Source organism: Gracilinanus agilis, chromosome 1, assembly GCF_016433145.1.
Source record: "Gracilinanus agilis isolate LMUSP501 chromosome 1, AgileGrace, whole genome shotgun sequence".
NCBI lineage: Eukaryota > Metazoa > Chordata > Mammalia > Didelphimorphia > Didelphidae > Gracilinanus > Gracilinanus agilis.
In genome coordinates, this window is record NC_058130.1 from 724,875,384 (window position 1) to 724,899,149 (window position 23,766).

Sequence of the window (23,766 nt, forward strand, 5' to 3'; positions counted from 1 at the left end):
GTTGTTTTGTTTTTTTTTAAAACCCTTGTACTTCAGTGTATTGTCTCATGGGTGGAAGATTGGTAAGGGTGGGCAATGGGGGTCAAGTGACTTGCCCAGGGTCACACAGCTGGGAAGTGGCTGAGGCCGGGTTTGAACCTAGGACCTCCTGTCTCTAGGCCTGACTCTCACTCCACTGAGCTACCCAGCTGCCCCCTGTTTGATGCATTTAAAAACTTTATTCTGAGGTCTATTTCAAGAATCTGCCAAAGAAGTATGGACCACAAAAAAAGATAAAGAATCTCTGCTCTGGGGGCAGCTGGGTGTTTCAGTGTATTGAGAGCCAGGCCTAGAGATGGGAGGTCCAAGGTTCCAATCTAGCCTCAGACACTTCCTAGCTGTGTGACCTGGGCAAGTCACTTAACCCCCATTGCCTAGCCCTTACTGCTCTTCTGCCTTGGAACCAATACACAGTATTGATTGCAAGAAAGAAGGTCAGGGTTTAAAGAAAAAAAAAAAATTCTGCTCTAATGGAATACCCCCCATTTTACAGATAGAAAAGTTCAAGCCCAGGGAGGTGACTTGCTCAAGGAAAAAAAATCTATAAGGATTCCTTCCAGTGCAACAAAAAAGCAAATTTCTTCAGGCTAACTTACAAATTTAAAAATGATTTGGCCTTTTCATATTGTCTCGACATTGAAAACTAAATGTACCAATATGAAAATGTAGAAATGTTACATTAGCAATCTTTTATTTTTTTGATACCCCAAATTTCTCACATAATAGAATGCAAAAACATTTAATACAAATCAATTTAAAGTGCTAAGTGTTCTAAATATCATAAAAAACAAATGTATTCTCTATATTCTCTACTCAAATACTGATGCTATTTAGCCCTTTTAAGCCTGTGGCAGAGAAAATAGAAGAAAATTAAATCAGTGAAATGAGTCAGAGACAACTTATTGTTGATATGATAAACCTAAAAATATAAGCACCTATCAGGCCTTTAGTTGTCTTTTGGAGTAGTCTCTGAATGGCCTCGATTAAAATACCACTGGCTTAGGTTCTGTGTGCCTTGAGTGTCTTCCCAGACTTCTTGGTTAGTCAAAGCAGCTTCTTTACTGACTTCAGAGGATAAGTTAAGCACTTGGGCAAAGCTCCTGCAAACAAATCAGAAAAAAAACTGGCATTTCCTTTGTCCAATAACATGAGTTGAATAACCACAGCAATGTCAATATTAGTAAAGAAATGGTATAATTATAAGGGCCAGTTTGGTTAAAGAAACTGGGAACATTTAGCTTAGAGAAGTTTTAAAGTGAAGATGTTGACTGAATTAAAAAATGAAAGGGCAATCATACAGGAGAGCAGATTTGTCCTCCTTGGCTCTAAAGAAAAGGAGAAGCACCAATTGTTTGGTGGTTTTAGTCATGTCCAACTCTTTGTGAATCTGTTTGGGGTTTTCTTGGCAGAGATACTGGAGTGGTTTGCCATTTCCTTCTCCAGCTCATTTGAAAAATGAGGAAATTGAAGCAAACTGAGTTAAGTGACTTGCCCAGGGTCACAGAGCTAGTGAGTGTCTGAGGCTGGATTTGAACTCAGGAAGATGAGTCTTTCTAATTCCAAGCCCAATGCTCATCCACCAAGTCACCTATCTGCCCTAACTAATTAGAGATAGTTAAAAGGTGGAAGACTTTAAATCAACATAAGGAAGAATGATTACATAATATTTCAAAATGTCCAACAGTAAAACAGTGTCTCAAGAGATAGTGAGCTCCCCAATACTGGAGGTATTCAAACAAAGACTGGATAGTCACTTGTTGGGGTAATGTATGGAAAATTCATCCTTCTGATATGGGTTGGTGGCTTAAACCAAGAAGACTTTTCCAGCTCTGGGATTTTATGTTTTGAGGGTTACATGCTTTGCATGTTTGTAAAGAAAAAGAGATACTCCCCAAATAAAAGAGATCCTTCAGTACAGCCTAAGGAGGCCCTAATAAAATGATTCCACAATGTCTGATCTGTTCACGTCAAAAATATTTTTTCTATCATTTTTATCTTTCTGCTCTCTCACACCTGATAATTACAGCGACCCTCTCTTTGTTCTATGATTTCATCAAGAGTAGAAGTGGCATGTGACTTAATAAATTCTTATGAGCTACCCAAAGTGATTTATCCAGGATCACAGAGTGAGAAAAATGTCAGGGGAGAATCTGAACCAAAGACCAATAGATATTCTATAGCCACTAGATCATGATTTTTATTCATTCATATTTTCTACAGTAAATATAGTTGTTAAAGGTTCAGAAATAAGGAATTTATGAAATGGAGGATAATACTCTAAACTGCATCAAGAAACAGTCAAAACTCCTTTTTGGAAGACATTTAAAATAGAACACAAGTCAAAGTGAAATAAAATTGGAATGCTATTCTATAAGGGATTCACTTGGTGTCATAAGCTTTACCACATATTAACCATGTAAACATAAGCTAATCATTGTACCACTGTGAGCCTTAGTTTCCCAATCTATAAAATTTGGAAAATACCCACCTTTCCTACCGACTTCCTCAGGTCTATAGGAAAGCTGGAATTGGAACCCACATATTTTGAGTCCTAGTGTGCTTTCTACTCCAGGTCACACCATTTTAGACAATGAAGTCCTGCTAGAGGGCCATTCCAAGTTTCTGGGGATTGCTGGATTTTAGAGGTGAAAGGAACCTTCTAGATCACTTAATAAGCCACTTTGCTTAGGATTCTCCTCTCCCTCTGGGTACAGAAAATACTGCTTCCTGTGCAAAGTACCACAAGGGCCTCTTTTAAGGACAACGAAAATAGGGCAACTTGAGCAAGGGCTGAGAGCCTCAGTCCTGAGAGAAAAGCTAAGAATCAAAGAGGGTTTAGATCCAACACCTGGAATTAGATTTCTATTTCCTTAGAACTTGCAGTGGTTTCTCTGGCTTAAGTTTTATTTCAAAGTTTTTCTACTTTTTGATGTTTCAACTTCCCAACTTGGCTCTAAAAGCCTATCAGAGGAGACTGTAAAGGACTGAGAGGTAGGAACTGTCTCATTTTTTATCTTGACATCCCCAAAGCTGACACTAGGGTCCTGCACACAGTCAGTGCTAAATGAGTATCACACTGAATTTTAGCTGTATAGGCCACACAGCATTTAGCACAATAAAAGGGACTCACAATGCACTGTCTGCTGATTCAGAGGAAGGAACAGAAGAGTGAAAGCCTGTTTACAAGTAGGGCAGCAGGGGCAGGGCTCCATGGCTCAGTGGAGGTCTAGAGCAGCATGGAGATCCAGGGAAGGAGTAAGAAGAGATGGGTTAAGATCCCAGCAGAGGACATGAGCCAGGTTCTTAGTTCTGCCCCCTTCACTGCACTGCTCTAGGAGATTACATCCTCTATGGGGCCTCAGCTTCCTCATGTGCAAAAACAAAGGGTTGGCAACATGTGAAGAATGGTAAAATGAATAGAAAGGCAGATCTGAGGGGCATCACAGAGGTAGAATGACAGGTACTTCATGACTAACTGGATATTTCAGGGAAGGAAGAGAGTCAGAGGCAGAGAGACAGACAGAAAGCTAAGAAGGCAGAGAGAGAAGAGAGTTGGAAACCCTGGGTGGGAACTCTTTTTTTTTATTTTTATATCTCCAGCTCTTGGATCTCTGACTTGGAAGTCTGAGACCTACTTTCTATAAGAAGCTACTCCCAGTTCTCCTTAATGTTAGTGCCTTCCCACTGAGCTTATCTCCAGTTTATCTTGTTTGTATATAATTGTTTTTGCATGTTATTTTCCTTATTAGACAGAAACTTCTAGGGAGTTGGGCTTAGAACAGTGAATGGGATATAGTAGATATTTAATAAAGATTTACTGACTGACTTTTTAGGGGCAGCTAGGTGCTATGGTGAATAATGCTGGGCCTAAAGTCATAAAGACTCACCATCCCTAGTTCAAATCCGGCCTGAGCCACTTTTTAGCCATGTCAGTTTCTTCATCTGTAAAATAAACTGGATAAGGAAAAGGCAAACCACTCCAATATCTGCCAAGACAACCCTAAATGGAGTCATGAAGAACCTTAAATGACTGAATAGTAACATTGACTGATTTTATTCCTAACTAAATTATCATTTAATTCTAATCAAAATTTATCTTGCCTCATTTTCATCAAAAAAGCATAACCTCCAAATAAAAAAGCCACCTTAAATAGTGCTCATTTTTACTATATTGCTAGCAAAAAAATTACAGGGACATCTAATTTAATAGAAAAATTTCAGAATAAACCACATTTCTAATATATATACAAACTACATTTGACGTATTTTATATAGAAATCCTGCTATAAAGTATATTTCTTACATTCTTAGAGTACCCAAAACATAATTTCAACTGTTCCCAATGATTAAGGGACGCTAGAAATTCTTATGGGACTATAATATTCATAACCATAAGCAGTGATTTAGGATATTTGCTTCTAGATTGCTGAGGACTGATTTTGCAGTTCTATCTTTAATATTTCTAGCATTTCTTAAGTGCCTATGGGTCAGGCACTTCCATACTTCTGGATCAGCTGTCAAAGTAATAATGATAATAATGATGACAGCTAACATTTATATGAACTTTAAAGTTTTCAATGCATTTTACATTTATTATCTCGTCTGATCTGTTATTACATTCATATATATATATATCTAATATTACATCATTTGATCTACAGAAGATACCCTGGAAATACATTCTGCTATGGATTTAAGAAAACAGATTCTTAAGCCTTTCGTGACTATGTACAAAGCATTGGTTAACAGGTTCAAAGTGTCTTAAAGGAAATTACATGTACTTTTCAACACACTTCAACAAAAGGCCTTTAAAAAAAAAATTAAACCCTTACTTTCTGTCTTAGAATCACTTCTGTGTAGCAGTAAGGACTAGGCAATGGGGGTGAAGTGACTTGCCCAGGGTCACACAGCTAGAAGTGTCTGAGGTCAGATTTGAACCTAGGACCTCTCATTTCTAGGCCTGGCTCTCAATCCACTGAGCCACCCAGCTGTCCTCCAAAAGGCCTTTTTTCACTTACTTTGTTATCACTCTCCAGTTTCATGTTTTAAAGTTGATATAAGTTTGATTTCTGGACAAATTGTCAGTACATTTTTTTAGCAAGTTTATTTAGGAAATACCTTTTGAGTTCTAGATCCTTTTTCCGCACTACTTCTTTAAATTCTCCTAACACATCAAGCACCTTAGCATTCTGTCCTAAGTGGTCAGTTGTAACTTCTGCCAACAAGCTTTGTGTGATACATAGCTGATGTTGTAAGTTATCTACAAAGGAAAAATAACATAAAAAACCTGCTTTTAGTTATCAGGTCTCCAGAATACTTTCCAGCGTGAAAAAAGGAACACCAACAAGACAAAGATTCAGGCTTATAATAAAAATAATCACAATTTGCATTTGCATTTTACAATATACAAAGTGCTGTTCCTACAGTCATGCTATGTTGTCAGTTCAAATTGGGGGAAAGAGACGAAGCATTTACTAAGCATCTATTATGTGCCAGACACCATGCTAAGTGCTTTGCAAATATAATCTCATTTTATTTTCACAACCCTGTGATATAGGTGCTGGTATTATCCCCATTTTACAGTTGAGGAAACTGAGGCAAAGGGAGATTAAGTGACTTGCCCAAGATCACACAGTGGATAAGTGTCTTAGATTGTATTTGAATTCAAGTCTTCCTGATTCTGATCTGGTGCTCTATCCACTGTGCCACTGAGCTGCCTCCTAAATAAGTATTATCTCCATTTCAGAGATGAAGGTTGGCTTGCCCATAGTCACAAAGATAGTAAATGTCTCCAACAGAATTAAAACACAGGTTGCCTTACTCCAAGTACAAGGCTCTTTTTACTACCCCAAGGGAAGATATTTCCACAGTGGTTCTATAATATACTAAGTAGAATGGCCATGATATTCTTACCTAAAAACATGTCTCTGTCTCCTTCCATGTGAACAGACTTCACAGGTAGTTCATGCCTAGTAGAGTCAACTGCAGTTGCAAAAGTTTTATATTCCTTTTTAAAACACTCAGACATTGTTACAAAGGGAGTAAGTAATTCACTCTGCCAACAACAAAAAAAGGAGTTACTATAAATGGAGACCTGTAATCAATAATCTACTATCTCCTAGTCTACCACACTAAAATACCAGCCAAACCATTTTATTACTGTACTTGGGGGAAATTGCTGTTACTGGTATGTCTTGGTGATCAGGAAATTCACTTTAAGTATTTTTGCACCAAAACAAGGGACAGGTTCCTAAGGTTTCACACTACTTCCTCTCCTTAAAAAAAAAACTCTACATGAGAACTTTAAACATAGGCAGAAAGCAAAAGTGTGCAAACATAAAATGATTTTTCATATGAAATGAGGACTTTTGATTTCTTTTAAATGTTCCATTAAAAATGTTGCCACATGGTGAAGAACACCAAGGTTTCCAGTTAGTTATTTCGGTCTACAAATATGCATTCTCAGACATTGTGATAGCACAAATTAGGGGCAGACTAACCTGAGTAGCAAGTATGTCCATCAGCTCTTGCTCTTTTTGATGAAATATAAGTTTGCGTTTCAATTCTTGTACTTTTTTTTGTAGTCTGTCCTTTTCTTCACACAACATTATCAGATTTCCTTCTGCCTTTTCTTCTATCACAGCAAGCCGTTTCTTCATCTGTGAAATCCAAGAAAGTGCCAGTGAATTTACCTTTACTCATTACCAAAGCATTCTTTCCCAAAGTGCTGCTGCTGAAAGAGATTCCCTCTCCTGAGGCAGAGGCAGCATAGATAGCACTGGGAATAACAGATCTCTGAACCAAGAGGCAGAAGTCCTTATTCTGACAGTTATAGTCTGTGTGGTCCCTAGTAAGTCAGACAGTAGGAAAACATTTACTAGGCTCCTACTAAGTGCCAAGCACTGCGCTAACAGGCTGGGGATACAAAAAACATTGACTGAGGTCACACAAGCAGTAGAATCAGTCAGGGTTCAGAGCGCCACGTAGAGCCAGTTCTCCATCCTTGGCACCATACTCCCTCAAATTCTTCAAGAGGTGACATGTTCCAGGGCAATCCAACACCTCCATCATCTCAACTATTCCCTCCCTTAAACTATTATTGATAGGATCTAAGAGCCTGGAGAATACCAGTGTTCACCAGACTACCCTCTGTGTCTTTGGAGCAGAATGAGCCCACAATCCTCACCACCACCAAAACCTTAGTGTTCATAGAGATGAACTGCCATAGACAGGTAGATAAAAACCCAAAGGTCCTGGAAGTAACAGCTCCTTGCCCCAACATTTGGTTTCCATATCAGTCCCTAGAGACTTCATCCAGGGGATCAACCACCCATGAAGAAGGGCTAGGTAGCTATAGCACAACTGCCATTCACAGGGCAGGTATGCCAGCCTGGCTAAAACAGCAAGGCATCTTATGAAAAATACAAGTCCTGCATATGCCAGGTGAATTAAACTACCACCACCTTGACCACCAGTTCCCCTCAGAGTTAGAGATAGCCCAAGAGTCTTAGCCCATTAGCCTAACAGATAGCAGCAACACCCACCCAGAGACCACCAGCCTTGTTTCTAGCCCAGACAAGCATCAACCAAGGAATCAACTACAGACAACTTGGCAAGTGCTTCCACAGGTGCTAAAACCTTTGTCACCCCAACAAGCATACTATGAAGACCCTGAAAAGAAATCTCTCATCTCAAACATCCTTCATACTGTCAAATGATTCTACAGAAGATGTGGACATGTTTTACCAGTAGAAATAGTATTAAAGCAAATGCATAATCATATGCTTTACCACTCTACTGTAAAGACCAAGGAACTTTCCCATTTGATAGCAGCTGAAAATTCTTGTACTTTGTTCCCTTCTATTTATTAAAAGAACCTCGAGAATAAGGACAGTCCTGCTTTTCTATTTGTAACTCTGGTGCTTAGCACTGTTCTCTGCACATAGAAAACATTTAATGTTTTTCATTCATTCATTCATTGTTCTTTAAATACATTTGATTGTCTTTAATCTTACCTTCACTGTCAGAAGGGTTAGAAGTAATGTCTGTGACTCCATCCTGATAATTTCTGAGGAAATCTAAAAAAACGAATATAAAAAGCCCATATTTTTTTAGTTCCAATTAGTTTAGGCACATTAATATCCTCCCAGGATGGGACATTCCTACTCAACATTCAAAAACTGATTTATTTATAGAATTATTAAATTGTCCTCATCGCCTTTAAGGTTACCTGACCTCTTCTCCTCAGGGCCTCAGTTCCCTCATCTACAAAATAAAGAGGGTGGCTCTTCTGGTTCTAAATCCCATAATCCTCCCTCCTTGTCCTTTGTCTTTGCTCTGGGCCTTTGTTACAAAGGATGTAAATGAAGCTTCAAGGCTCAATCCTTGACACAAAAGCTTCCCCTGCTTATGAAGATATTAGGCTTGACACATGCTGGGTATTCTTTGAACACAAATATTTCCAGCCTTTTCAAAATCCCTGGAATGAAGAGGCAATAAATTTATCCTTAAGAGACTATCACTAGAGCAACTGAGAAGAAGACAGGAGAATGAAGGAAAAATAAGTAGAAAAGGACTGTGAAACATGAACTCAGGAAAGGCTAGAAGGGAGCAATGTCCTCTTTTGCACTTTTTCTGATTTCATTCCAGATTTCTATGAAAGTCCTATATCTTTAAGTTGTAAACAGGTCAGCAAATGTGAGCCTCAGCCTATTTTTGTACATGAGCTACAGGATGGTCTTTATAATTTTAAATATAAAAAAGAGAACTTTGAAATGTGAAAGCCAGGTGGGAACCAGATTTGGTCTATGGACAATATTTTACTGACCCCTACTGTAAAGTAAGCAACTAATCACTTAACTAAAATGCTTGAGTATAACTGAATTCCATTAAACCATAAGATCATATGTGCAAGAGGCTCCCCAAGAGATAACTAGTAAAAGATAAAGATAGGAAGAGCTTCTAAAAAAAAGAATGTAAACCATTAACTATATGAAAGTTTTTCCAAATAACTATTAAGAGAAATGCAAATCAAAACCATGAGGTACCATCTCATATCTAACAAACTGGAGATGATGACAAAAAATGGAACAGTCAATGTTGGAGAAGTTAGAGAAAGATAGCTGCACTAATGCATTATTGGTGGAGCTGTGAATTAATAAAAGCAATCTGGAAAGCAATTTGGAATTATGCAAAGCAAGTGATAAAGATGCTCATAACCTTTGACCCAGATATTCTACAATAAGGCATATTCCCCAAGGAAGTCAATGACAAAAAGAAAGGTCTCATAAGAACCAAAATATTTATAACAGTAATTTTTGCAGTAGCAAAAAATTATAAGGAAAGCAGATATTGACTGGAAAATGGCTAACTGTGGTATAAGAATATAAAAAGAAAATCCTGTGCTTGTTAAGAAATGAGAAACATAAGAAGGCATACATGAATTGATGCAAAGTAAATGCAGAAACAAAAAAAAATATTCACAATGACTCTTAACAAAAAAAGAATGATACAATGAAATGGAATGTTGTGAAATTATAAGGTCTAATGCTTGGTTCCAAAAAGATATAAAAAAATATATCTCCCTTCCCCTTTGCAAGAGGGCAGGGAGATTAACAATGGTGAAACACTGCATATAACAGACTCTTTTGATGTTCAGTGGTTTTCCTGAAGTTATTTTCCTCTTCCTTTCTTTTTCTTTTTAAAAAATTGTCATAAGGGTTGGCTCTCTAGAAAGGAGTAAAAGGTCTCAGGGAAAAATTATAGGTGATATAAAAACAATGAATCAAAAAAAATATTTTTTTAAAAAGGCTTATGTGCAAGGAATCGTACTAGGTACTTAGAAAACATATGTAAAAAGGAAAGCCTCTGCCCTCAAGGATCTTTCATTTTACTACTATCATCCTTAGTGGTTATAAGGGAATTTTTTTCTTTATTAATTATTTAGAATTTTTTTCCATGGTTACACGATATATGTTCTTTCCCTTCCCTCTTCCCTCCCCACTTTCTGAGCCGACAAGCAATTCCACTGGGTTATACATATATCACTGATCAAAACTTATTTCCATATTATTAATATTTGCAATAGAATGATCACTTAAAGACAAAATCCCCAATCATATCCCCATCAACCCATGTAATCAAGCAGTTGTTTTTCCTCTGTGTTCCTGCTCCTACAGTTCTTTCTCTGGATGTGGATAGCGTTCTTTCTCATAAGTCCCTCAGAATTGTCCTGGATCATTGCATTGCTGCTAGTAGAAAAGTCCATTATGTTCGATGTGCTACAGTGTATGTCTCTGTGTACAATGTTGTCCTGGTTCTGTTCCTTTCACTCTGCATCAATTCCTGGAGGTCGTTCCAGTTCACATGGAATTCCTCCAGTTCATTATTTCTTTGAGCACAATAGTATTCCATCACCAACAGATACCACAATTTGTTCAGCCATTCTCCAATTGAAGGGCATCCTCTCATTTTCCAATTTTTATGCCACTACAAAGAGCGCAGCTATAAATATTTTTGTACACATATTTTCCCTATTGTCTCTTTGGAGTACAACCCAACAGTGGTATTGCTGGATCAAAGGGCAGGCAGTCTTTTAAAGTCCTTTGTGCATAATTCCAAATTGCCTTCCAGAATGGTTGGATCAATTTACAACTCTTCCAGCATTGTATTGGTGTCTATAAAGGAATTTTTACTCTACATGGAATATAATGGCATCCAAAGAAATAAAAATGCCACACTAAAAGCAAGAGAAGTACATAGTGAGTGAGCAACCTGGAACACATAAACAATGAGACATCATCATGCTAGAAGATGAGCTGGTACAAGCAAGAGAAAAAAGATGATGGGTGGAGAGCCAGATGGCTCCCCTGGGACCCTTGCAATATCTAGAGGAAAAAAAGACAGGTCTCCAAACACATTGGATGGCCTTCCTTGAAGAATCTGTGGAAGGACATGAACAAGAGCTGTACAGAATAGGCAGGCATAGAGGCACTGCAGTCTATTCTGTTGGCAAGTACTTTCAAATCAATGAGATCACAGATCCATCTAACTGTCTTACCAGGACAGCTTAAACAGGCTGTTTGAATACTAAAGAAATGCTGGTTAACTATGAAAAAATATGGAAAATGGTACAGTAGAGAACAAGGACTAAGTATCCACAAAGAAGGGGTAGGAATAAGTTAGTAGAGCATAAGACATATAATATAGATTTAGCCCTTTTGTCCCACCATTGGGCAGACAACAAAGATCCCACTCTAGGTACTGAGGAGGAATGGGTTGGGAAAGTCAAATTAATGTCATCTTAAATTGCTGTCAACAAGTGGAGAACAGGGCTTTTCTGGTGAAAGAAGGGAGGCCAGGGGACAGCTAGGTGACTCAGTGGATTGAGAGCCAGGCCTAGAAACAGGAGGTACTGGGTTCAAATTTGACCTCAGACACTTCTTAGCTGCATGACCCTGGGCAAATCACTTAACCCCCATTGCTTAGCCCTTATCATTCATCTGCCTCAGAAATAATACACAGTATTGATTCTAAAACAGAAAGGGCTTTTAAAAAAAAAAAAAAAAAGGGAGGCTAGGGAAAAGAAGCAAAAGTGACAGCAGCAATACTACAAGCCTCAAGCAGAAGGTCAGAAGACCTGTGTTAATACACCATAATACTAGAAAAACAAGAATCTAAAGTTTTAGGAATTAGTAGTAAGTAGGAATTCCTCTGATTGGCAAGTCAATTGGCATAGTGAAGAGAGAGATAGACTTGGAATCAGAGATCCTTACTCCATAAGGTTTAAATTCTTTCGATGAGATTGAACTGAATGACTCTTGACAAATAAATTTACTTTTCAGAGCTGGCCTAAGTCTTGTTATCTGTAAATAGAGATTATAATAGCACCTACTTCAGATGGTTGTGATAAACTATTGAGATATTACATGTAAAGTGCTTTGCAAACCTTAAAGCACTATGTAATTACAAGCTATTATTTCAGGGATAAAAAACAAATATGAGGTGGAAAGTTAGTCAGCATCAATAATAACAGCTGCCATTTATATTGTATACATCATCTTATTTAATTTCATATCAATCCTTTGTGAAGATCAAACAATAAGTAGTATTATCCTCATTTTTAAAGATCGGGAAACTATGTCTCAAAAAAAGGTTAAATAATTTACGAAAGGTCACACTATAAAGTAGCATAGATGGATTTGTACCTAAGTCTACTAACTGCAAATCCAGAATTCTTTCCACTGCACCATGATGTTTCTCCATAGAAGCATATGCTCAGTCATCCTGGGATACTTGGGAGAAAAAGCTGCTGGAAAAAGCTAAGCAGAAGTAGTTCAACATCAGACAATGGTGCCATGTCAAAAGTACCCCATTAACCTTGAAGGACCCAAGAGATCCCACTTTGGCCTACTTGAATTGGTTAACACACTTTGAAGGATTATGAAAATCCCAAGCTATCCTGTTAACAGTAGTTCGAGTGCATGCTGGTGATATGTTTAATGTATTCCCTAAAAACATATAGTGTGACTCCTAGAAGCCTGATTCAATGAGAAAATCAAAGTGAGAGCTACCATGCTCAATATTAAGGGAAAGCACAATAAGTCAAGAGACTGAGATGTCATTGTGACACGGCTTGACAAATTCTATATAACAAATTCTATGAAACAGAAAATCAGAACTGGATTCTACTCCTTTCCCCCAGTTACCTCTTCCTTTAGTATTATCAATGTTGGCTTTAAATAAAATGTATAAGCCTCTGAGTAGTAGTTTGGAATGAGAAATCCTAGCTGGAGAAAACCAGTTTCCTAATATTTTGCAGGTTTTGGGAGTTAAATGTACAGGTTCTGGGAGATAGGTATGAACATGGGCATCACTCCATGGCAACGGATAAAATTGTACTTGTCCAAAAAAGCTGGTATCATCACAGATTGGGAATTATTTCTTTTAAAATTCTGTAATTCTGGGGGCAGCTGGGTAGCTCAATGGATTGAGAGCCAGGCCTAGAGTTGGGAAGTCCTGGGTTCAAATCTGACCTCAGACATTTCCCAGCTATGTGCCCCTGGGCAAATCACTTCACCCCCATTGTCTAGCCCTTACCACTCTTCTGCCTTGGAACCAATATACAGTATTGACTCCAAGATGGAAGGTAAAGGCTTATTTTTTTTCTGGTGGAGTTGTGAATCGATCCAACCATTCTGGATGGCAATTTGGAACTATGCCCAAAGGGCTTTAAAAAACCATCTGCCTTTTGATCCAGCCATAACCACTGTTGATATTTATAGCTGCGTTCTTTGAGGTGGCAAAAAATTGGAAAATGAGGAGATGCCCTTTGATTGGGGAATGGCTGAACAAATTGTGGTATCTGTTGGTGATGGAATACTATTGTGCTCAAAGGAATAATGAACTGGAGGAATTCCATGTGAACTGGAACGACCTCCAGGAACTTATGTAGAGTGAAAGAAGCAGAACCAGAAGAACACTGTACACAGAAACTGATATACTGTGGCACAATCAAATGTAATGGACTTCTCTACTAGTAGCAATGCCATGATCCAGGACAATTCTGAGGGACTTATGAGAAAGAACACAATTCACATCCAGAGAAAGAACTGTAGGAGTAGAAACAAAAGAAAAACAACTGCTTGATTACATGGGTTGATGGGGATATGATTAGGGATGTAGACTCTAAGCGATCACTCTATTGCAAATATTAATAATATGGAAATGGGTCTTGATCAATGACACATGCAAAACCCAGTGGAAATGCTTGTTGGCTATGGGAGGTGGTTGGGAGGAGGGGAGGGAAAGAACATGAATCATGTAACCATGGAAAAATATTCTTAATTAATTAGAAATTAAAAAACAACAACAGCAATTCAGGGCAGCTAAGTAGCAGAACATTGGATTGAGAGCTAGGCCTGGAGCCAGGAGGAGCTGGGTTCAAATCTGACCTCAGATACTTCCCAGCTATGTTACTGCAGGCAAGTCACATAACCCTATTTGCCTTGCCCTTTTGTCTTAAGAGTTGTTATTAAGACAGAAAAGTGTTTTGAAAATTCAACAATTCCTTAAATAATGTATTTGCTTTGTGGAAGTTACTTCTATCTGTCTGATAGTATCAGAGTCTGTGCTCATAAACATTTAAATCACAAGCATGAAATATCTATAGATACATAGACTTATAGAATTTACTGTTAAACACTTTCCAAATACAATTCCTACTGCTTCAGGAAAAGCAGTTTTGTTTTTTTAGTATTAAGTAGGCAAATTTGGAGTTAGCTATTTTTGTCTTAAAGTTAGTTATGCCTTCTTGCTCCTTGTCTACAAACTATTTTATTGATGACGTTCAGAAAATGAAAGGAAAAAGAAAAAAAATTATTCTAGTCAGACATCGACCACTCTTAGTTTCCCTGGGTTTTGTAATTAAAGCATTGGCTCATGAAGCTCAAGTTGCTGCTATTTTTATTTCTGACCAAAATAAAACTGCTTAACTTGGCTTCAGCCTCTACATCTTTTAAGGTACAGCAAATATCTTCTGCTCAAGTTCTACTTTGACAAAAGTGGCAATGATGCTGACATATTCAAAGACATATTAGTGAAGCACAAACTCTACCAGTTCCAGCAAAGCTTGAAAAGCTCAAGTACAGCCTGGTGAAGAACAATGTGTCTACTGTCAGAAGAGTAGTCTACCTAGGTTAGACAGGATCTTTTCCAGAATGCTGGCTTTCTATCTTCTGACACCAAGCTGCCTCAGGAATATGAACTCTTAAAGGATAATTTATTAACTTTTTTGGTTTTTCTGCTTAAGATTGACTAATCTGAATTTTTCTTAAACAAATATTTGAATATTTAGTCATTAATTGGGTTGTCCTAATTCTAAGAATATCCAGTTCTTCTATCATTCTAGTGTTTCTTCTACTACATCAGGCAGGAGTTTTTGTCTTCAAGTGGAAAGGGGCTCAAGTCTCAACTTTGCCATTGACAACCTAGTTCTCTGAAATCCCAAACTGACCCTTACCTCTAACAACCTGGTCTTTCAGAAACCCCCCCAGAATGGCCCTATGTCCCAGAATGAACAATAAACTCTGAAGTCTCTTTCCAATTACCCAAGCCTAACACCATCGTAAGTTTCTTAATCTTTCGGCTAGTGCTTCATAATACCCTTGCTAAACTCTGGTGGGTGTGCTTAAGCTATTCCCCTACCCAAAAATCTACATAAGGACCTTGATTTTTTCAGTTCAGTAGATTCCCATTATTGGCCTCTTTTTGATTGGTCATATTGGAATTTGACTGAAAAAAAAAAAAAAAAAAACAAAAACCACTGACTGCTTCACTGATGAGGGTCCCACAAAGCCCCACTCCTATGTAACTTTGTGATTCCGCCTGAGATTTCAGCACTTAACTGGTCCTTCCCCTGCCAAAACCCAGTGTCAAGTACTACTTGGGTAGATTTCTCTGGAGTGAACCAAACATGAGCCCTGCTTCATATATTGTCTACCTCTCTGAAATGTGACCTCCTTATGAGAAAGAAAATACTCATCCTGTCTGCATACCTAGCCCTTGGCACAGTGGTCAACAAATGGTTTTCCACTGTATTAGATGGTTCACCAGATGACTAAAATCATTCAAGCTACAAAAAAGGTTTCAAACCCTTGCTATCTTGCTATAAGAAGGGTAATTATCTTTATCACTAGTTCAACAAATATTTCAGTATCAGTGAGCATTTGGGGATTATACTGGATAATGAATAATGTAGGAAAATACTGTTTGAGAAATTGCTAAAGTTCAATTAAAGGATACTGAAAATAAAGATTTAGGTTTTTTCCAATCCAAATTTATGGACCCCAAATTAAGGTCCCTTCCCTTAGAGGACTGTTTTTCTTCAAAACACTTACTGTGTCAGATTTTTTTGGTGTTTTAGAAATTTGTCCTGTATTAGCTTTATCAGCTAATTGTGGAGTCCTTTTCTTGATACTTTTATCTAAATCAAACAAAGAATAGTATTTTAACATGATTTTACAAAATGTAGAGGATGCACATTTTATTTCTGAGGTAATAAAGTGGCTTTGAAGTGAATTATTTACCATTAATAGCAGAAAGATCCAGATCAGGAGGTGCAGTTCTGTGCCCATCTAATAGAGTTGACTGCAAATCATCCTTTTCAACTTGACTATTATCTAATTATCAAGCAGAAACACCTGAAAGTTAGCTCATAAGATGTCAATAAGGAGAAAATTAATTTAAGTAAGGAAGTCTAATGTAATTTTATTCAAAGTAGACATGCAACTTCCCTCATCACCAATAAAAAACCCCAAATCTGTTTTTCCTGCATTCTTGGACTTAGAAAATACCTCTTTGGCCTGGTAAAATTCTCAGCAATGGACTTTTAGATTTTTAATAGATCAGAAATGTTTCTGAAAAACCACAACTAAAAGAAGGAAGTTCAATTCCAGTATGACTCTTTTGCTTTATTTAGTCTGAGGGGAATTCTCTAGGATTTAGGAATTTCTAATATACCTTTCAGGTTTCACTCGCAAACAACTTTTCACCCCCACCACCATTCTGTTTTTATCCTTTTCTATATGCAGTTCCTGCCTTCCCATTTAGCCACAATATTCTCTGAAAATTTTCCCCTTATCTATCTCATTTTCATTATCCTTTTCTCTGCTATCATCTTAAACATACTAATTTTTACTCAATCCTTTTTTAATTTTGGAAAACCATAAAGACATTTAGAAAATGTCTAAATGTGCCCTACTGTATCAGATAAGTAATTCTTAATCAGTAAGTGCCTCCAGAGCAGCCTTTATGTCTTATCTCTATATCTATTTTTAAAAAACTATGTAACATAGTTGCCAAGTCTCATTATACCTTTTCTTATTGGGAAATAGATTCTGAAATAGAGGCTGAGTCTAACAGCCCTCTTATAAAGATGAGGAAATTGAAGTACAAAAGAGGTCACACTACTATTATATAAGGCAACATCTAAGCCCAGGTCTTCCGCCAAGTCTTGCACTCTATCCATTATACTGAGCAAGTTCAATACTTATCATTTCATTTCCTCTGCCTGAAATGAGTTGCAGTCTTTCACCTCATAAATTCGCAGGACTCAAGAAATGGAAAGATCCTCGGAGATTATCTAATTCAATTTCACTCATCTTCATAGACCTTGTCCAAGGTCAGAAAGGTTACCCAGCTCTTTTCACTGTTACCTGCCTCCCTGATACTATTCATTACCGAACACCACTATATCCAGTATCCTTTGAAGGATGTCAAAAGTGAAAAAGCATCGACCCTGGCTTTCTCTGTGTGCATGCATATGTGTGTGCACACATGCACGCACACCCCCCCCAAACACACACCCCATAATACACAAATGTGTATCTATCACCATAAAGCTCAAAAGATTTTCTCTTTTGAACTCAGAATAAAACCATAAGGCAACGAATATTAAGATATTACTATTTCTCCAATGGATGAAGAAATTAAAGTCACATATAACTATATAAAAATGATCTAAAGAATTGTTGATTAGAGAAATGCAAATCAAAATAACTCTGAGATATCTCACATCTATCAGAAAGGATAAAATGATAAACGGAAAAAATGATAAATGGAATACTACTGTTAGAGGGGATGTGGAAAAATGGGGATGCTAATACACTGTTGGTGGAACTGTAAATTAATCCAACCATCTGAAAAGCAATTTGTAATTATGCTCCAAGAGTTATAAAATTGTGTAAACCTTTTGACTCTGTAGTATCATTACTAGTATTATTTCCTAGGTTGACCAGGGAAAAAGAAAAAGAACCTATGTTTTAAAATGTTTATAGAAGCTCTCTTTGTGGTAGCAAAGAACTAGAAATTGGAAGGCCAGCCATCAATTGTGGAATGGCTAAACAAGTTGTGGCATATGATTGTGATGGAATACCACTGTGCCATAAGAAATTACTAGCAGGTTAGTTTTGGAAAAACATGGAAAGACCTACATGAAATCACATACGGTGACACAAGCAGAACCAAGAGAACATTATATACAGCAATGGAAATATTTTTTGAAGAATGACTTGTGTATGCCCATCTCCAGAGACAAGAACTGATAAACAGAAATCAGAAATAGTTTTATATAGATACAGACAAAGATAAAGATATCTTTTGGGGCAAATGATGCCTTCTCTCATGGGGGAAGGGGAAAGAGAAAGTTAGCTGGGTATTTTAATGTAACAAACATAAATAAATTTTCATTTTAAAGGGAGGACAGTTAGGTGGCTTAGTGGACTGAGAGTCCGGCCCAGAGATGGGAGGTCCTGTGTTCAAATCTGGCCCTCAGACACTTCCTGGCTGTGTAACCCTGGGCAAGTCACTTAACCCCCACTGCCTAGCCTTTACCATTCTTCTGCCTTGGAACCAATATACTTATTCTAAGACAGAAATGCCCCCCAATGTTATAAATTACCTGTGCTACCCTTCTGAGACACATTAATTTTTTTTCCACTTTCGGTCTGTTTCCCACTGGAACTGCTGATTGAAGTGTTAGTTGCAAATGGCTGTCGATAAGGAAAAAACAGACTTAAAAGTTGCCAAGGTACCATCTTAAAGCAAAAAATATATTAGAAATCATCCAATTTATCTTTTTCTCTTCTTGCTGAAAAAATGATTTTTTTTCGTTTATTCAAACATTTGTTGATTATCTAATATATGCAAAGCATTCAAAAATTTAATCCTGACATACTGGATCCTCTAAATTAGTGACCAACCCATATATAGACATTCTAGAGTTTCATGTGAAGCCCTTAAACAAGGGTGATAACACTACCATTATAAACTGAATTAATCTAACCAAAAGTAATATCATGTACTTTGAATAGTCTAAAATATGAGAATATTTTCACAGTAATAAAAATAATTTTCCAAAATTTTAATTGTTGTACTTGTTTGATGACCCTGATGAAATCTGGCTTGTTTTATGGCTATTCCCATTTCAATACTTAATTTCTATAAAACATATCTCCACTCAAAGGTTTAATCCCAAAATTTCCTAAGTAGAATCCTACTCAAACTATCAATAGAAGGTAAATTTACATTTCAAATAAAGACAAGTTGGGAAGTAACAGAGATTAAAAATGTCTGTCTCTTTTAAGAAGTCAACTATAGCAATGGACATTAAAAACATTTATGTAAAGAGTGAAGTTGGGCATAAAATGTTAAGATTCTCTTATTTAGAACAACAGAATTTCAGAGTTATGATTCATATTCCAAACTCCTGCTCAACAATAAATGTCTTCTCAGATACTGTTTAAACATTTCATATGATGGGGAATATACTTCCTCACAAACCAATCTATTCCATTCTCAGACAATTCTATTATGAAGTTTTCTTATTTTAAACCAAATACTATGTTCCCTCTTAGTGTTTTCTTCAAAATGAGGTCAATGTTGAAATTCACATTAATTGGAATTAATTCCATGTACTCTGCTACAAAAATATTGATAGTAACTTTTAGAACAAGAATGACAAAAATAAGTAAAGTTATCACCTTAACTTTTTTCTTCTCACATTGCAAATATCGAGACTCTATTATTCTTCCAGCTGTGGAGACAAAGAATTTCAAAATACTCCCATTTATAGCACTTAATCCTGGACAGTGATTTTTTTTTTAAATTCTAGAAAAACATTTGTCATTCTAAAGCAGCAATATTTTAATTTGCCTTATCATCCTTCACCTCCAAATTTTCCCACACTCTTTTAAGATTCTGCTAGTTTCCTCAACTCCAGAATAATAGTTATTTATGTTCAAATATAAATTTATAGTATAATCAAACGTTTACTGAGCAAGAAGTAGTGTGTGTGGCATAATGCATATGGTGTTAGCTTTGGAGTCAAGAGATCTCGGTTTCAAAATCGACCTCTAACACTCAGTGTGTGATGAGAATGTCCTTTAAATCTGAATGTCATAATAAATGTCTCAGAGCCTCAGTTTCTTCATCTGTAAAATGAGGATAAAATTACTTACTTGCCCTGAATTATTGAGAAGAAAAATCTTTGCAAGCCTTAAAATGTTATATAAATTTGATTTATTATTTCTGGAGTAACTGAAGCTTAGAGGCTACTTACATTTTTATCTCTACTGCCAACTGAAAAGAGCTTCAAAATAGAAAGGCAGATCTGAGAAGTGAACTGTTTCTTAAGAAAATGGCATCTGAGAAAGTGATCTGCACTTAAGGACCACTTCTAAAAAATAGAAATGATAGGTTTCTGAGCAAGGATGGAGGTGCAACTAGAAAGAGAAAATTGTCTGTATATTTGCCAAGCTGGACACCACAGTTTTTACAACATAAGAATAGGCCAAAACAACCCACAAAGAAATGCACAAAGAAATTCACAGAAGGAAAAAAATCCAAGAAAAGAGCAAAGAATTAAAGTCCATGGCTTCAGATGGCTATATGCATAAATGTATGATATATGGTTAAGAAACACAATCAATTAAAGATGTAAGGAGGCAAATTTAATCTATTGGAATTGAAAGAGACTCATGACTAGAGTACTGATTTGGGCCTTACTCAAAAGGTAAAGAATTGATAAAAAGGGGGGTAAAAAACAACTACCTATCTTTGATGACTTTAAGTTCTTATGAATTAGAATCCTCAAAGTACTGTCAAATATGACTACTAAGCCTCCAAAATGGATCTATGAAAGCTCATGAATTCTTGAGATAAGAATCACAGAACCAAAGAACCACAAATTTGTTCCAATTTCCCAAACTGGAAATAGTCTCTAAACTACAGGCTAGTGAGCTTAATTTCAAAGTCTGGCACATTCTAGTTGTTTATCCTTCCTTTTTGAAGAGGACCAATGATATCTCAAGGTGGTTTACTTTTGAGTAAATTGGATTTAAGTAAGGCAGGGCTTCTCAGAGATTTTGGCTTCACTCTCTCTCCCAAATTAACTGAAGTCTATGGCAAGACAAAAGGACAGGTGATGGCCCTAGAGGCAGTGGATGATCTTGGCTTTTTCATGTTTAACCAAACTAAGCACTCCACAGTGCCTGTTTCTGCTGCCTTCATGACTGTTGGAACAACTTGTTCTTATCTGCCCCATCCTCCAGGGAATAAAAGTTTGGAAAAGGGAAAAAGATAATGAATTGTTTTAGACATGTTGAATTTGAGATGCCTATGGGACATACAGTTCAAGATGTCCAAAAGGCAGCAGCTGATGATATATGACTGAAGCTCAATAGAGATTGGGTTTGGAGATACAGATCTCTGCATAGAGATAACTGAACTCATGGCAGCTAATGAAATAACCAAGTAAGACAGCATAGTGCTGTACTTAACTGAGGGGCCATGAACTTATTTTTACAATATTTTGATAACTGTACTTTATTTGTATTAACTTAATCCTTTTTAATCTTATGTATTTTATTTTATACATTTAAAAATATTATTCATATAAAGAAACCATAGGCTTCACTAGACTGTCAAATGGATTCATGACACAAGAAAAGTTACAAAACTTATAAAACCCTAGTGTTAAAGGAAAAGAAAAAAGGACCAACACAGAACCCTGGGGGACATCCATAGTTAGTGGGCATGACATAAAAAGCCAGCAAAGCAGCTAGAGAAGGAACAGTATGACAAGATCAACAAGATTTCAGTAGCACAATCATATTTGAGAAACAGGTAAAGCCTATAGAAAAGAAAATTTAAGGGTGCATGACAATTGTAACAAGTATTTGAAGGTTTGTTATGTTTATGAGAACTTAGTTGTCCTTCTTGGTCCTAGAAAGCAGAACAAAGAAAAAAGGTTTATGTTGAAAAGTCAGATTAGGCTAACCTAAAATAAAAATTTCCTAATGATTATAGTTTCCCAAGATAGAATGAATTGCCTTGGCAAATACTGAACTCCTTTTTCCTAAACATCTTCAAGCAAAGAAAACCCTTATTGAGGCATAATGAAAGGGATTCTTCATTGGATATGAGTTTGTCAAAAGAGATTCTGAAGTCCTTTCCAAATTTCACATTCTGTGATTCTTTAAGATCTAGATGAGCCCATATAATAGAAGTTATTTTCTGGCAGAATCCTTAGAACACAGAACTGTTTATATAGATCACAATTACATAAGGCTTTGAAGACATGAAATCATCAGGTTTAAGCTGCGAAGGCTTTTTTTTTATAAATCATCTAGTACAGCTGAGCACAAATTAGGAAACTGAGGCTGAGTGATATTTAAAATGATATGCCCAAAGTAGCACAAGTGGCAGTAAACAAATTTCCAGCTTCAAGTCAAGCACTTTCTTCACAATCCTTCTTATTATTTCATTTTTTTTAACAGCTACCAGATTCCAAAGGAGGGGAAATGACAGTCAGGGTTCAGATCCGAACCTCCTGACATCCAGGCCCACATCTCATCCCCGCTATACCATCTTGTCCTGTCTGACTCACCTGGTGCTCTTTTCACTTTGGCCTTGGAGATCACTGGGGCACTAGGTCCAGCTTCCACGAAAGACCTCCTGAAACAGCAAACAGAACCTTGGTGCCATTAAACTTCTAGCTGGAAGGGACCTCAGAGATGACAGCGTCACTTGAACGAAGATTTAAAACCAGAAGTGTCCCTATCCTATCAGTCTAATCACCTCATTTTACAAATAAGGGAACTGAGGCTCAGGGAGGTGAAGCGACTTGAACCTGGGTCACACCACTACCAAGTTAAAGCAATAAATGTGTCGCTGTATATAACTGAGGTCCTGGGCTCAAATTTGGCCTCAGCTATTTAGTAATTTTATGACCCTATGTAACCTCTCAGAGCCTGTTTCCTCATCTGCAAAATGAGGATAACAGCACCTACCTCCTAGAATAATTGTGAGGATAAAAATTTCCGGAGAGCAATTGGAAACCTTAAATCTCTACAGAAACAAAAAGTTATCAGTATTATTAGCAAGCGTCAAAGATGGGATCTAAACCCAGGTCTTCCTGGGTCCTTCCAATCCCACACTCCATCCACTAAGCCAGGTTTGCCCCTCGATTTAAAGGAGTCAAAGGATCAGAGAAAAGGAGGAGCCTTGGCTAGAGCCTCTCAGCTCTTTCCTCTGTACCCTACGGCCTGCCCCGAGCAACGGAGACAAGCTCCGTAGCGAGTCGAGGGACTCCAGCCTGGGGTCTACAGTGTTTACGTGGAAGAAAAGAGGCTATAAGGAGGCTCCCCCCACGGGCCGCCCCAGGCCTCCCCCTCCACGCTTTCCCCTCGGCCCTCGGACACAGTCGCCTCCACTACCACTTCCTCCTCCTCTTTCTCGGTCAGTCGAGTCAGTCCATCGCCGACTCACCCAAGAGGCCTGCGCCGTGATTCCGCCATTTTCCCGCGTCTCCCTTGAACTGTAAGGGAGCGTAGGGGTGTGGGGGAAACGTCCCAGCTCCGCCCTGAGATGTGAGCGAGACCATTCCTAGAAGGGTGGAATCATTCCTTCCCTGAGGGTACGGGGCCTATTCTGCTGCAGAGATACTAGAGCAACAGAGTTAGCTAGAAATCTCCACGAGAAGGCTCAGAAATGGGCCCGGAGCAGCAGATTCTAGGCTGGCCTAGAAGGGGCCATTTTTTCCCCTTGAGGGTAATTCTCCCCCTCTATTTTCAAACTTCGTCGTAGCGTCCCCGGGCGCCAGGCCACACCCGCGGGCAGCACTTCCTTCCCTTTTCTCTCCTCCGGCGTCCTCCCTCCTCCCCCACCCCC

At 37.7% G+C, this 23,766-nt stretch overlaps 1 protein-coding gene across 1 annotated transcript; it reads right to left on the reverse strand.

The window, feature by feature from the left end:
- Nucleotides 1-713: 713 nt before the first annotated feature.
- On the reverse strand, nt 714-23,409 carry HAUS8 (HAUS augmin like complex subunit 8). The gene is made up of 11 exons (XM_044658579.1): nt 23,365-23,409; nt 22,484-22,551; nt 19,578-19,630; nt 18,497-18,587; nt 16,125-16,217; nt 15,936-16,021; nt 8,055-8,117; nt 6,540-6,698; nt 5,953-6,094; nt 5,158-5,299; nt 714-1,139 (listed from the first exon to the last, which is right to left on the reverse strand). The coding sequence occupies exons 1-11, from the start codon at nt 23,391-23,393 to the stop codon at nt 986-988; spliced, it is 1,080 nt and encodes a 359-aa protein (XP_044514514.1). The 5' UTR covers nt 23,394-23,409; the 3' UTR covers nt 714-985.
- Nucleotides 23,410-23,766: the final 357 nt, after the last annotated feature.

What these genes read in the sequence shown, in the direction of transcription:
- HAUS8 (XM_044658579.1), bottom strand. Translation starts at nt 23,393, where the DNA reads ATGGCGGAATCACGGCGCAGGCCTCTTGG. An exon ending in TCACGGCGCAGGCCTCTTGG is followed by an intron (nt 22,552 to 23,364) that starts GTGAGTCGGCGA and finishes TTGCTGTTTCAG; the next exon opens with GAGGTCTTTCGTGGAAGCTG. An exon ending in CACCAAAAAAATCTGACACA is followed by an intron (nt 8,118 to 15,935) that starts GTAAGTGTTTTG and finishes TCGTTTTTTTAG; the next exon opens with ATTTCCTCAGAAATTATCAG.